Source organism: Hyperolius riggenbachi, chromosome 3 (assembly GCF_040937935.1).
Source record: "Hyperolius riggenbachi isolate aHypRig1 chromosome 3, aHypRig1.pri, whole genome shotgun sequence".
Taxonomy (NCBI): domain Eukaryota; kingdom Metazoa; phylum Chordata; class Amphibia; order Anura; family Hyperoliidae; genus Hyperolius; species Hyperolius riggenbachi.
The window spans coordinates 94,000,140-94,013,702 of NC_090648.1; the positions used below are offsets into that span (position 1 = coordinate 94,000,140).

General features: G+C 49.3%; 1 protein-coding gene across 1 annotated transcript in view; it reads right to left on the reverse strand.

Annotated features, from left to right (window-relative positions):
- The window catches only part of PLEKHA2 (pleckstrin homology domain containing A2), a 156,559-nt gene that overhangs the window by 124,125 nt on the left and 18,871 nt on the right, over window positions 1-13,563 (reverse strand). Inside the window, exon 3 of the mRNA XM_068272278.1 lies at window positions 9,320-9,376. Within this exon, the coding sequence (XP_068128379.1) occupies window positions 9,320-9,376 (57 nt within the window). The remainder of the gene's footprint in view (window positions 1-9,319; window positions 9,377-13,563) is intronic.

A 13,563-nucleotide genomic window follows, 5' to 3' on the forward strand; every position in this document is an offset into this window, starting at 1 on the left:
GTAAGATTCCTATGGCAACATGAAAGTCCATAGACTTCCATGTTACCATTCACACTACAGGTGTGCGTTCCAATGCGTTATGTTGTAACGCATCTGGGAACATTTTAACGCACAACGCATATGTAACGTTTCCCCGCTGGGTACAGCTGTCGATGTCTACGCTTCAGGGCCTGTTTCCACTAGGAGCGGTGCAATGCGGCTGCATAGCCGCATCGCACCGCGGGTGTGCTGAAACACATGCACGCCAGTGGAAGAGTTTCCACTGCGTGCAAGTTGTGCGGTGCAGAGAAACCAAGAATCTGCAGCATGCTGCAAATTTTCGCACGGCCGCATCCGCCCGCAGCCACGTCCCATCTGCTCAATTCACTTCCGCATCGGGAGACGCGGAAGCGATGCGGCCGGCGGCGGAAGTGATGCGATGCGGCTAGGTAGCCGCATTCGCATCACTTACTAGTGGAAACAGGCCCTTAGTGCACTACAACGTGCATTCCAGGCGATCACTGCGCGTTGGCAGCGCATGCAGGAAATCGCATTCGTGCATACGATCTGTAGTGTGAATGAGCCCTTACACTAACTGCAAGCACTGGGAGCCAATATTTATGACTTCCAACACTTTGGTTGTATAAAATTTCGGATGTAAAAGTGGAGTAAGAAGGATGGAGGGGAAAGGATGGAACTGGAAGGATGGAGGGGTAAGGGATGGAACCGGAAGGATGGAGGGGTAAGGGATGGAACTGGAAGGATGGAGGGATAAGGGATGGAACCGGAAGGATGGAGGGGTAAGGGATGGAACCGGAAGGATGGAGGGGTAAGGGATGGAACCGGAAGGATGGAGGGGTAAGGGATGGAACTGGAAGGATGGAGGGGTAAGGGATGGAACCGGAAAGATGGAGGGGTAAGGGATGGAACTGGAAGGATGGAGGGGTAAGGGATGGAACTGGAAGGATGGAGGGGTAAGGGATGGAACTGGAAGGATGAAGGGGTAAGGGATGGAACCGGAAGGATGGAGGGGTAAGGGATGGAACCGGAAGGATGGAGGGGTAAGGGATGGAACCGGAAGGATGGAGGGGTAAGGGATGGAACTGGAAGGATGAAGGGGTAAGGGATGGAACCGGAAGGATGGAGAGGTAAGGGATGGAACTGGAAGGATGGAGGGGGAAGGGATGGAACTGGAAGGATGGAGGGGTAAGGGATGGAACCGGAAGGATGGAGAGGTAAGGGATGGAACTGGAAGAATGGAGGGGGAAGGGATGGAACCAGAAGGATGGAGGGGGAAGGGACGGGATGGAGTTGGAAAGGTGGAGGGGATGGAACTGGAAGTTGGAGGACAAAGCAATGGGAGGATAGAGGGGGAAGGGTTGGATGTGTGGTGCAGGAAAAGACAAAAAGGGGGGGGGGGTGTTAGGTTGGAAAAGTAGAAGAGGGAGGATGGGGGGGATAGATGGGCCACAAGGGAAGGAAAGAGGAAGGGGGAAGGTTAAGAAGGGTGGAAATGATGCAAAGGGTAGAGGAAAAAGGTGAAGGGGGAGGGGAGGAAGAAGGTGGTGAAAAAGGAAGTATGGAGGGGGAAGGGGTGGAACAGTGGAGGAGGGAGGGGGAGGAAGGGGGGGGGGGGTGGGAGGAGAGAAAAGTGGAGGACTAGGGTAGGATAAAAGATTGATAAAAGAAACACAAATGAATGCAATCAGAATCGGTTTTATTGGCCAAGTACAACAGCGTTGTACCCGGAGGAAGCCCCAGGTACTGCATGTATAATTGTTTATATATCTCCCCATCTCATGTTTCCTTTATTAGTTGTGAGTAATGGATCATGTGAACATCTCTGTAGTACATTATGGTAGTAGTCAGGGATTACTTCCCTTCCTCCTGGGTAACTGACTGTACAATACGTTTTACCAACATCCCATTACGGTTATTTCCTGTATTGTAAAATACCAGCTTTCATTCCATGTTACAATAAAACAAGGTCCTTGAGTCTTATACACAGCTGTAGAATCAAGAGAAATCTAGTCTGAATGGACATAAATATCTCACAAGCAACAGGTTGCATCTCTTTATTGTGCACACAGAACCCAAATATAATCAGACTGTGTTTGAGCAGTAAAGTAGGATTCATGTTCTGGGCTTATTTCCCAATGCAGACATGCTTGCTTCTACACTCTCACTTCCTCATTGTAACTTCCTCTTCCAGAAGTCAGGTCACTAGCTGGTGCAGATGGTTGCATGCTGCGCCGGCCCCAGCTCATGGTTATTCCCCTGCCCTGTCAGCACACAGGCATTGTCCTAGGAGAAAATCCCGTTATTTCAACTGTCAAGTCATGAACAGATCAGAAGACTGGCCTGATGGTGCAGTGATGACTAATGGCGTGATGGGTTTCTCCTTAGTCACATGACTCTTGCTAAGCTGTGTCCTCTTTTAACTTTTACTTAGGATATACTCAGTACACAGCAGGGGAGGGTGATTAATCTCCCCACAAACCATCTGTTTCTGTGCAGTCTCTGAACAGCATAGCCCTCACTGATAACTAATTAGAGGTCATAAATCCCTGTGTGTCTGAAGAAAAGCACTTATGAGTGCAGAGAACACATAAAATGGTTAATACTTCAAGATTTGTCTGTATGAGAGCTGAATAAACATTATGATTCACTTGAGGTGGTAAAGAGTTAGAGTTTTAGTGTTTTCTAGCAAAATAAAACTATGGGATTCCAGGAAAGGCATGTCTAGGATTTGAACTATAGATACAACTGTTTAACCCATCAGTTTATTTTCATTCAGGTTCGCTTAAATGCTGCATACAAAAGTGCCTTGGGGGACTGCTTGCACCTCACCCGGCCATCATTTGGTGATGTTGCTACCAGGTCATGCATCTTGCATCTGGTTGAAATTCTCTACAAGGTAGAGATCTTTTCATTGGGGGGGGGGGGGGGCAATGTAGATTGTCCCCCACCCCCCAAAGTGGTGGCCAAGCCCGGGGCTGGGTGTTTCTCTGCACTTCCCTCCCCCCAGGGTACAGTCGCTACGCTCCTGAGTGGTAGCAGTGCTTGTGGTGCTGTCAGCGCTGCCTGTCAATAGACAATTGGCAGCCAGTATATAAATCTGAGCTGGGACCAGGCCGTGGAAATGCAGATAGCCCCGGCCGCATTTCCAAGGGGAACAGAATGCTCACCTGACTGAATGAATTACGGCCATTCAGATAAGTAAGTAACCACCCCGAGACCCCACCCAATCCTGCATCAGTAAGACGGAGCCTGACATGAAAGGCTCTGTCTTTTTCACTGGAGGTACTCTTATGCTGGGCATACACAGCTCAATTCTGCCACTCGATCGTTTCGCCGCTCAATTCCGCAGTCAATTCTCTTATCTTCCGCTTGTTTTTCTTATCTTTTTCCATTCACTTCAATCCGCAACCGAGCGTCGAAACGACCGGAGGGAAGATCGGACATGTTGGAAATTATCTATCGAGCCATCTTAATGGCTCAAAATCGAGCCGTGTATGCCCAGCATCAAAGCTAGTTCACAATTGCCACTCTCTAACTGAAGATGGAATAGAAGGAGGAGACTAAACAACTTTCTGTCCAGTAAGATTGTACTATCGTCTCACCAGGTAATGAAGCTACATTACGCAGCCAGCCAGGTATATACACTACATTTACTACAAAAAGTACAAACACACAATCCCAAAAAAATCTCTGTGAACTGTTGATAAATGCAAATTTACTATAACATACGATAAAAACAATTGGCAGATTGAACTAGGAAGCATTTTTATTGATGTTAAGCCTATCGATAGCGTAATCCAGATGATCGGTGCTGAAGAACTTCCTGTATCCTGACCCCGCACCCCTGGTGGTCGCCTCATCTTAAACTTTTGGGCCCCATCCAGCAAAACTGCATAGACCATTCACAGGTCTGCCTTACCTCCATTCACAGTAAAAGAAGAATGACACCAGTACAGCAGTTCTCACATTCTCTGCTTTCAAGCACTGTAAGCTGCATTACGTTTTACTGATTCAGACTGTGGTTAGAACACAAAAGTGCGAAGAGACATGGCACTAAAAATATCCTGGCACAAAGACAGGAAGGCTGCACCACTTATGAGGCATTGCTACACACAGGCCTGCTGCTGTGACCTCTGCACGCTACACACTCTGCAGGCTGGGCTCAGCGGCCCTCATATCATACACACTGGCAAATAAGGCACTGCCCAGAGCAGCCAATCAGTGGGCAAAATGTAAAGACTAATTTAAAGTAAACCTGAGATGTTGATGGGAGGGGGGGGGGGGTTAATATACATACCTGGGGCTTCCTCCAGTCCCCTCCAGGCCAATCGCTCCCTTGCTGTCCTACTGCGCTGTCTGGATAGTTTGCAATCGTCCCGGAAAGTCCAGGACGATTGTGGACGACATTAATATTTGGGGGTGTCAACATCACGAGGCCGATCCCAGAGTGATTTCATGCTGAAATCGATCGGGAATCAACCTGTGGTGTATGGGCAGCCAACAGACCTTTCTCTGATCAGATTCGATCAGTGAGAGATCTCTCTCTTAAAGGGAAGGTCCAAGGTGTTTAAAAATCAAAAATCTACTTACCTGGGGCTTCCTCCAGCTCTTGGCAGCCGTACTGTGCCCTTGCAGCAGCTCGGGTAGCTCCTCTCCGGTGCAGATGCCGACCTAGCCAGGTCGGCATCTTACTGCGCTCCAGCGTGCAGCTCACGGAGTCGCACTGACGTCATCTGGACTGTACAGGCGCACGCTGGAGCGCAGTAAACATTTTGCACCGGATGGGGACCCCGGGCCACAGGCAGGGAGCAGAGCTGCGGCTAGGGCACAGGACGGCTGCCAGGGACTGGAGGAAGCCCCAGGTAAGTAGATTTTTGATTTTTTTAAAACACCTCGGACCTTCCCTTTAAGGTTCACACAAACGCAAACGCTTGACTAAAGTTGGCTGAGGCAGCTGATACCGACACCCTCAGCTGATAATCAGGTGTGTGTACAGTGGCTCTCAACCTGTAAGCAATCCGCCTAGCCGATTAACTCACTCCCCGCAAGGGCCGATCCCATTCTCTATGCCGCTCCCCCGCCCTCTGCGTGATGTCACGCATGCGCTGCTCTGTCGTCCCTCAGCCTCCCTGCATAGCAACAGTGCACGTCATCAGCTACACAGCTAACTCGTGTCTGTGCAGCCTGGCCCAGCAATGTCACCCAAGGGGACTGGGTCCCAATCCCCGATGGGCGACGACATCCATCAAAGATGTGTATGCACCTTAAAGGACTTACGAGGCGAATTAAAAAGAAACTTCAGTACCTGCATGAAATTTTAATGCACGAAGGATGCCATCCATGCCCTCCGTGCAGTTCCGCCAGGTCCCCGCTGTTCAATTGCCCCCCCCCCCCCCCGGGCCGGCTCCCGACCCCACATAGACACAAGTGCGGCTGCGCAGCTCTAGGGCCTCCCTCCCCCCAATTAACGCACAGGAGACAGCCTGTTGCGTGGATTGAGGGGGAGGCCCTAGAGCTGTGCATCCGCACTCACGTCTATGTGGGGTCGGGAGCCGCCCCGGGGGGGGGGGGGGGGGGAATTGAACAGCGGGGACCTGGCAGAACTGCACGGAGGGTGCGGATGGCGTCCTTCGTGCATTAAAATTTCATGCAGGTACTGAACTTTTTTTTTTTTAAATTCGCCTCGTAAGTCCTTTAAGTCACTCTGTTCATATATAGCTAGATGTATGGGCACACTTAGGGTCCGTTTCCACTAGCCGTGGTGCGAGCCTGCGAGACAAGCGGTGGCAGTTCCTGGTCTGCGGGTACGCTGACGAATCCCAGAAGCCGTGCCATGCATGGCTATGGGATCCACTGCCTTCCGCACGGAAACAGATGGCAATGTCGGCCGAATCGCTAAGGCAATCGTTTCGGCCGGCGGTGCCATTATTTCCTATGGCAAAGTTTCCCCGCGCAATTTGCTTGTGGGGAAACTTTGCGGATTTGGCCCGGTTTCCTGGCTAGTGGAAACGGACCCTTACAGCTCTTGTTGGTAGATTACGCCAATTTTTCACAATGGGCCATTTAGTAATGCAAATAACCTTGGCCTGGAAACAATGTGGTCTTCCAGAAGCTATGGTTGATAAACACAAAGTTGATGTTTCAGGAAGATTGATACTGTCAAAAGATGCAAACCACTGACAGGCTGATTGGAGAGAGTGAAAGAGGCCCACCTCATGGCTCTGAGGTACCAGAGGGTATCAGTGACCCAAACTGATCAAGCCCATAACTCCACCCACCAAGTCCACAAAACCCCTGCCACTGTGCCCAGAGGGGGCTTCCCTAAAGAAATAATAGATTGGTCACAGCCTCAGCTAACCTACAGTGTATCTGTACAATGCAGCAGCACTGGTAAAGCAGCTGATGTGCTGTGAGGACATCACTACTTCCCTAGTTTTCATACACATTGCTTTTCTTAAAAGTCCCTAATTCTTTATACAGATTGTTATGTTTATCTTTAAAACAGGAAAAACAAACAAAAAAAAACCCTAACAGAAAACAGCTGACATGTAATAGGCAAGTACAGTTTGCTTTCATGTGAGTTCCAGCTATCAGTAATCTTCTGTTTTTTCAAAGCATCTTAGTAAGGAGGCTTTTTGGTCTCTTTCAGCCCCTAATTTAAGCTGTGTACCGCTGTAGCTTGTCGCTAGCACACCGGGGACGTGTGCGCGACAGCTCGGCGACAACTCATCGCCAGGTCCCTCTGTGCAGCAGCCATACACACGGCGCACAGAGGGACAGAGATGCGGCGGAAGCTGTCGCCGAAGGTTCCTCCCCCCCGCCGGAAGCTCCGTCCATGGTGTATGGGTTGCTGTCGCTAGTCCGCATACACACGCAGTACGCGTGGCGGACTAGCGACTGTTGCGGCGAAGTTGCGGCGACAGCTGTTGCCGGCGATTGGCCTCGTCAATCGCCTGTCGACAGCTCTGACTAGCGACGGTTCGTGACGCGCGCGTTATACACACGGGGGACCTGTGGCCGCAACACGCGCGTGCCACGTGGTTGCGGCGACAGTTGTAACCCGTGTGTATGAGCCATAAGAGTTCTGGTTAGCTATCAGGAGGCATAGGGGGACGGAAGGCGGCACAGGGGGACATAAGGTGGCACAGGGGGACAGAGGGATGCATAGTGACGTGGGGGGGGGCACAGAGCAGCGTCGGACTGGGAGCTGGGATAGCTGAGTAAATCCACTTGCTGGCCAAGAAGCAGTAATCAGGTGTTGCTGCTCACAGTGAAGATTTGCTGCAGGTTTCTAATGGGAGTGATAACTCAGGGTTACAGCTGCTTGGCCAGCAGCTGGATTTCCTCAGTTTTTCCACCTGCCAGTCCGACACTGGCACAGAGAGACACAATGGAGGCTGCCTGCAACTTACACTATCAGGACCTGATGCTGCTGCACCTCTGCTGCTGCACACACACGCAGCAGAAGCAGGTGATAGTACACCCACTTCAATGGCCTGGAATGCCTATGCCTGAAAACGGCCATGGAGATCAGCAACGAGGCAGGCCATTTTGGCGTCCGCTCACAGCCGTGTAGGGCCTGCTATTAACTTAATGTTATTAGGGCTACAGCTGTGCAGTGATCCCAGTTGCTACAATTTAGAGGGGGAATAGTATTTAATGCCACCCAAAATCTTAGCTGCAGCAGGGTGAACCATCATTCAGCCCACCCTGCGCCCAACTGACTGGGCAATGATCTAATACGTACCCATCAGCAAGTGATCTATGCATTGAGGATCTGTCCAGTGTCACGCTGCACAGAGAATCCAACAGCACTCTATTGTTTCTCAGAAGCAAGAGCAGTTTCCCCAGCTTTTAGGCTAGGGTTACACTTACAAAAATCACGAGTGTTTTCTGGAACCTGAAAACACACCTGATGCTTCCCGATGCACAACCGGCCAAGAATGCAGATGCAGCCGCGGGAAAACACTGCCGTTTTTCTGCAGCCACAAGTGTGACTACCCTCTATGTTACGTGGCTGAAGCAGGGTGATCTCTGGGTGCTGCTGTAGGTGAGTCGGTAGGTTCTCTACCTCCTCGCACCAGACCCTTTCATCAGCGGGAGGGGGGAGGGGGGGAGGGAGTTGTGCGCTGTAGGTCCAACTCACACTGCATGCATGCCAGTGTAATATGTGATTACACTGCACAGTGTGGTGCCAAAGGGATCAAAATGTTGAACTTAGGCCGACCCTTTGGTCTGTGGGACCTGGCAGTGGACTGGACTAGATGGTGGTGAAGGCAGCCCAAATGCACGTACGTAATATTTATATTATGTGGTGCAGTGTGGGCAGAGGCGTATCTACAGGGGTACAGGGATGGCATGTGCCATGGGCACCACTTACTGGGTCACTGTTCTGTAGTATCTTTGGTGTGCTCCATATGAATTCTAGTTTTTATCTGGGGGACATTCTGCTGCCTGGTTACATCTTTTGGAGGACAAGCTGCCTAACTGTTATTTGGGAAATATGTACAGGCTGACCTATTGTGATACTCCCTTCTTACAGGCCATGCTTCACCTCAACTCGGACACAACCAATGCAACCGAGGCTTCCCCGGAGGCAGATTTCAGTGTTTGCCATAGGCTCCGTTTTCCCTAGATACGCCTCTGAGTGTGGGGCTGGCAGACACTTTGATTTAAAGGAGCTGACTCCATGCCAAATTACATACAGCGAGAGTACATCTAGCAGCAGATAAAGAGCTCCTTGCTGGACGTGGCCCGGCATTAGGAGCCGGGGGGAGAATGGTCCTTTGTTGAACTAAGTCTGACAGTAGATTGGAAATAGTTTGTACTTTTCATACATTCAGGGCCAGGGCAAGGTCCACCAGCCTCTCCATTACTAAGGGAGGCTGATTGAAAGGGATGCTCCCCATTTATCCTTTCCAATCCATTCTCTCGATCACCCACGTCAAATAACCCCCCCCCCCCCCAGCACTTACTCTGCTACAGTGTGCGGGCGAGACATGGGTGATCAAGAGAATTCTGCTGCAGGGGGATCCAGCTGGCTGGGTCTCAACACTGTAGCTCTGCCCCCATTGCATGCAGGCCAGCGTAATTACACTATTACGCTACACTTTGATCCACATAGACTGATATGCTGGAGTAGATCCAGCAACAGAGCACCTAGCACTGAATCCAAATGTGCCCAAGTAATATCTAAATTATATGGTGCGTTGAAGGCTCCTCCCACTCTTGCCTCGGCCCGGTAGTGCTTATAGTAAAGTCACAGTTACCGTGGAGATGTATCTACACCTATAACAACAATACTGCTGCTTTTACTTACTTTTGAAATATACGTCAGTTTCAAGGAGCCAACGGGTCCCGTGTTGGGAGGCAGGTTCTGTGAAGCACAAATATAGGTACAGTTAGCATCTGTCTTTTAAATCAAATAAAGCGTTTGATCATGATAGGTCAAAGTGGAACTGAGGTCACAGCATAGAGACTTTTAACTGATTTCCCCCACACTGATTTCTTATAAGCTGTGTTTTCTAACATCCTGTCGGTATACAGGAACTGAGTGTAAAGAAGGCTTATTAGCTGAAAGCTTACTGCTTTTCTTCTAACTTAGCCAATAAAGGATGCTGACTCTTTTTGTTTTTACTGGTGGCTAACACGGTACAGCACTCTACTGCTTTCTTATTGTGAGTAAAGGTACCTGTACATCACAAGATGTATGGGCAGATCGATCTGATCTGTCTCTTGGTCGATCTGATTGGGGAGAGATCTGTTGTCTGCCCATACACTGCAGGCCAATTCACAATCAATTTTAGCATGAAATCACTGGGGAATTGGCCCTGTGACGCCGCTTCCGTCACCTCGCCACCCACCGCACTGTTACCCCAATGTAAAATGTGCCCCGTGCAGTATTCTTTACCTGTTAGGGCCCATTTCCACTTGTGCGGTGCGGAATTGCCGCTGATTCCCCGCTGACAAAATCGCATGCGGGTGCGATTCCGCATGCGTATTTTACCGTGATTTCGCATAGGTTAGTATTAATGTGATTTTAACCATGTCACTGCCTGTGTGATTAACCATTAGTTTCTTTGCGAAATCGCGGTAAAATACGCATGCCAAAACCGCATGCGATTTCCCTATTAAATACATTAGCGGCAATTCGCACAGCGGGGTGCGAATTCTGAGGGCTCTTCCGTGCAGATTTCTCCCGCACAGGAAGACGATCAGGATTACTGACAAATGGAAACAGGGCCATCCACTTGTATTGTGTTCGCGATACTGGAAACGAGCCCTTAGTGTATGCGCCCCATGTGGTTGCCAGCATATACATGGGCTTGTGTGATGTACACACGTGTCCATGTTCTGCCGGCAACCACGTGGGTCGTGTGTGTGTAGATGGAGCCGGCGGCAGACACCGACAGGTAAAGTATAGAGTAAGGGGCACATTTCACACTAGGAGGGACAGCGGCGGGGGCTCCGCCGCACATCCCGATGTTGCACGTCGCTACCCACGCGCACCTGATCAAGCTTCTCAGCCCTACATCTGGCAGCATGTCCGATTGATGCATGTGCCTAATTTCACGCCTGACGTTGGTTGCATCCTCGATCGGGCATGCTCTTGTTGGCACCGATTTTCATCCGATTATAATAATCAAATCAGATGGTCGATCGGCCGCCCAGTCACCTGTTGTATGGCCACCTTTAGTATTTCCGTACAGAAGTGACATGGTTCTTCTCGGTGTTATCCTTATCTGGCACCCTTATCTTCTATACGATAAATACAATGCATACAGTGAAAGGGTACAGTTTACATGGCCAACAAGGGATCCGGAGCTAGCTGACAGCTGAACAGGAATTCATGTGAAATGCAGAGATGGAACAGCAAGATATCCACGGCAGTACCAGCAATGTGTGGGCTCTCTCCAGATACGCTTATAAAGGAGAATAAGGAGTAGAAACCAGAGATTAGAGAGAGGCTAGTTTCACTCAGGGGCGTCGCATTACACATCCTGTAAAAACAGGATCGCAAAACCACGGAGGGGAAAAGTGTGAGTTACACCCAGGATATGAAGCATATGGTGAACCATGCATTACATATAAAGTATGCTTCACTGCAACTATAATTGTGCATGTTGTCCATTACAACACTGCATGCCTCGCTTTATGCTGATGGATTCCCACAGTGACCATCGATGCACACTATGTCACAGCACTGCACAGACGCAGAGGAGGATTCCACAGTGACAATCGCTGCACACTATGTCACAGCACTGTACAGACGCAGAGGAGGATTCCACAGTGACAATCGCTGCACACTATGTCACAGCACTGTACAGACGCAGAGGAGGATTCCACAGTGACAATCGCTGCACACTATGTCACAGCACTGTACAGACGCAGAGGAGGATTCCATAGTGACAATCGCTGCACACTATGTCACAGCACTGTACAGACGCAGAGGAGGATTCCACAGTGACAATCGCTGCACACTATGTCACAGCATGCCACAGACTGAGCATAAATGAACTGTAAACCTAAAATGGCGTCATCCTGATTCTTTTTGTCTGCCCCGCTCTTTGAGTTTGCCAGGAGAAAAGTGCAAGATAAATGTTGTGTGTCTTGTCTAATAGTGGATAGCACTGTCGCCAGGGCCGGATTTACCATAAGGCATTGTAGGCACGTGCTTACAGGCGCCTGATGATGGAAAAAGTGTCTCACTCCACTCCTCAAGTGCCTCCCTCTCTTCTTCCCTATGCAGAGTCCCAAGCAGAGTGTAAATGAGACGTTACTCACACAGCTCTCGGCATTCCAATGACCAGATCTCCCTTCAGTCGGGGCCCTTATAGCTCCTTTATACTGAGGGTACCTCTAGCTACCTAATACGTGGGGGCACCTCTGGTTAGTTAATATTGAGGGTACTTCTGGCTACCTACTACTAAGGGGCACCTTTAGCTTCCTATGGCGGAAGTAAGGGAGAAGTGACAGCTAGGACAGCCAGCACAGTTGTGGTGCAGTTTGGTGGGAGTTTGTAGGTTCATGGAGGGTGAAGTCTTTGGTGCCAGGACATCTGTGCCTATAGGCTCCTGTGAGGTAAATCTGGGCCAGACTGTCACCTTGCAGCACTGTGTCTCCAGCTTGTATCTGGGCCATGGCACTGCATGGAGTTTGTATGCTCTCCCCGTGTTTGCGTGGATTTCTTCTAGACATTCCAGTTTCTTTCCACATTCAAAACACATACAGCCAAGTTAATTATGGATAGGCACATTTTAGTGTGAAAGGAATTAGATTGTGAGCGCCTATTAATTCCTTTTTTTTGTATAGTGCTTTTCTCCTGTCGGACTCGAAGCACTTGCCAGGATGCCACAAGAGCGCACTCAGTGTCAGTGTTAGGCAGTCTTGCCCAAAGAGTTCCTTATTGAAGAGGTGCTGGCTTACTGAACAGGAAGAGCCGAGATTTGAACCCTGGTCTCCTGTGTCAGAAGCAGAGCCCTTAACCAGTACACTACCCAGCCATTATGAGAGCGAGTTAGACAGTGAGGGCTGGTGCACACCAGAGCGGTTCGTGAGCGTTTTTAAAAACGCTTGGGGATAGAAATCGCTTGGCTAATGTATTTCAATGGGCTTGTGCACAACAGAGGGGTTCGTTCTTTCCCCAGAGTGCAAATTCGGGGGCTGCAGCATTTTTTAGATTTCTGAGGCGTTTCTGCCTCAATGTTAAAGTATAGGAGAGTGGAAAACCTCTCTGAAAAACACTAGATCAGAGCGGTTTTCCAGGCGTTTTTGTTACAGAAGCTGTTCAGTAGCAGCTTTACTGTAACAATATTTGTAATCTGCTGCACAAAAACGCTCCAAAAAACGCTAGGCATGCTTAGAAAACCTCTCTAAACATGCCTAGAATCGCTCTGAAATCTGCTTCACAAACCTCCAGCGTTTTGCAGATCTGCTAGAGGTTTTTGGTGTGCACTGGGCCTCAGACAGTTGAATAGTTGATACTGAAGCTGATTCGCAGCGTTTCCTCACACACAAATTCTGAAGCCAACTTGCAACCTATTTAAATCAAGCTTCCAAGTTTGCGTATTGGGACTAAAAAAATAGTGGCGGCAGAGTTTTACGTTCATCACCTCCAAATCCCCTTAGATGGGCGTTGGCAGGACAGGATTCAAATGTGATTTTGCATCAGCTGTGGTATGGATAGAAGGCATTTGTGCACCATACAATGAATAATGTTGGGCAGGCTAATAAGTGGAGGAAAGATGTCTGCAGATGAAGAAGTGTGTGTAAAACAGTCTGTGTCCATCAGTAATGTATCTTGATCTGTAATGTATCTTGTCAGGAGCAATCAATGTAAGGCTGGCCATACACTTATCGATTTATACCATTGATATCTGGTCAATTCGATCACCCTGATCAAATCTACTAGAAATCAATGCAACAATCTGCCTGATGGATCAGATTTTGGCCAATCTCTTAGGACAGAAGATATCGATCAGCACTGGGTCAAAACGGGCAGGATATTTAAGGTCTATAATGTTGAACGATTCAATCAGTGCTACGCTGTGGCTCGATCTGTTC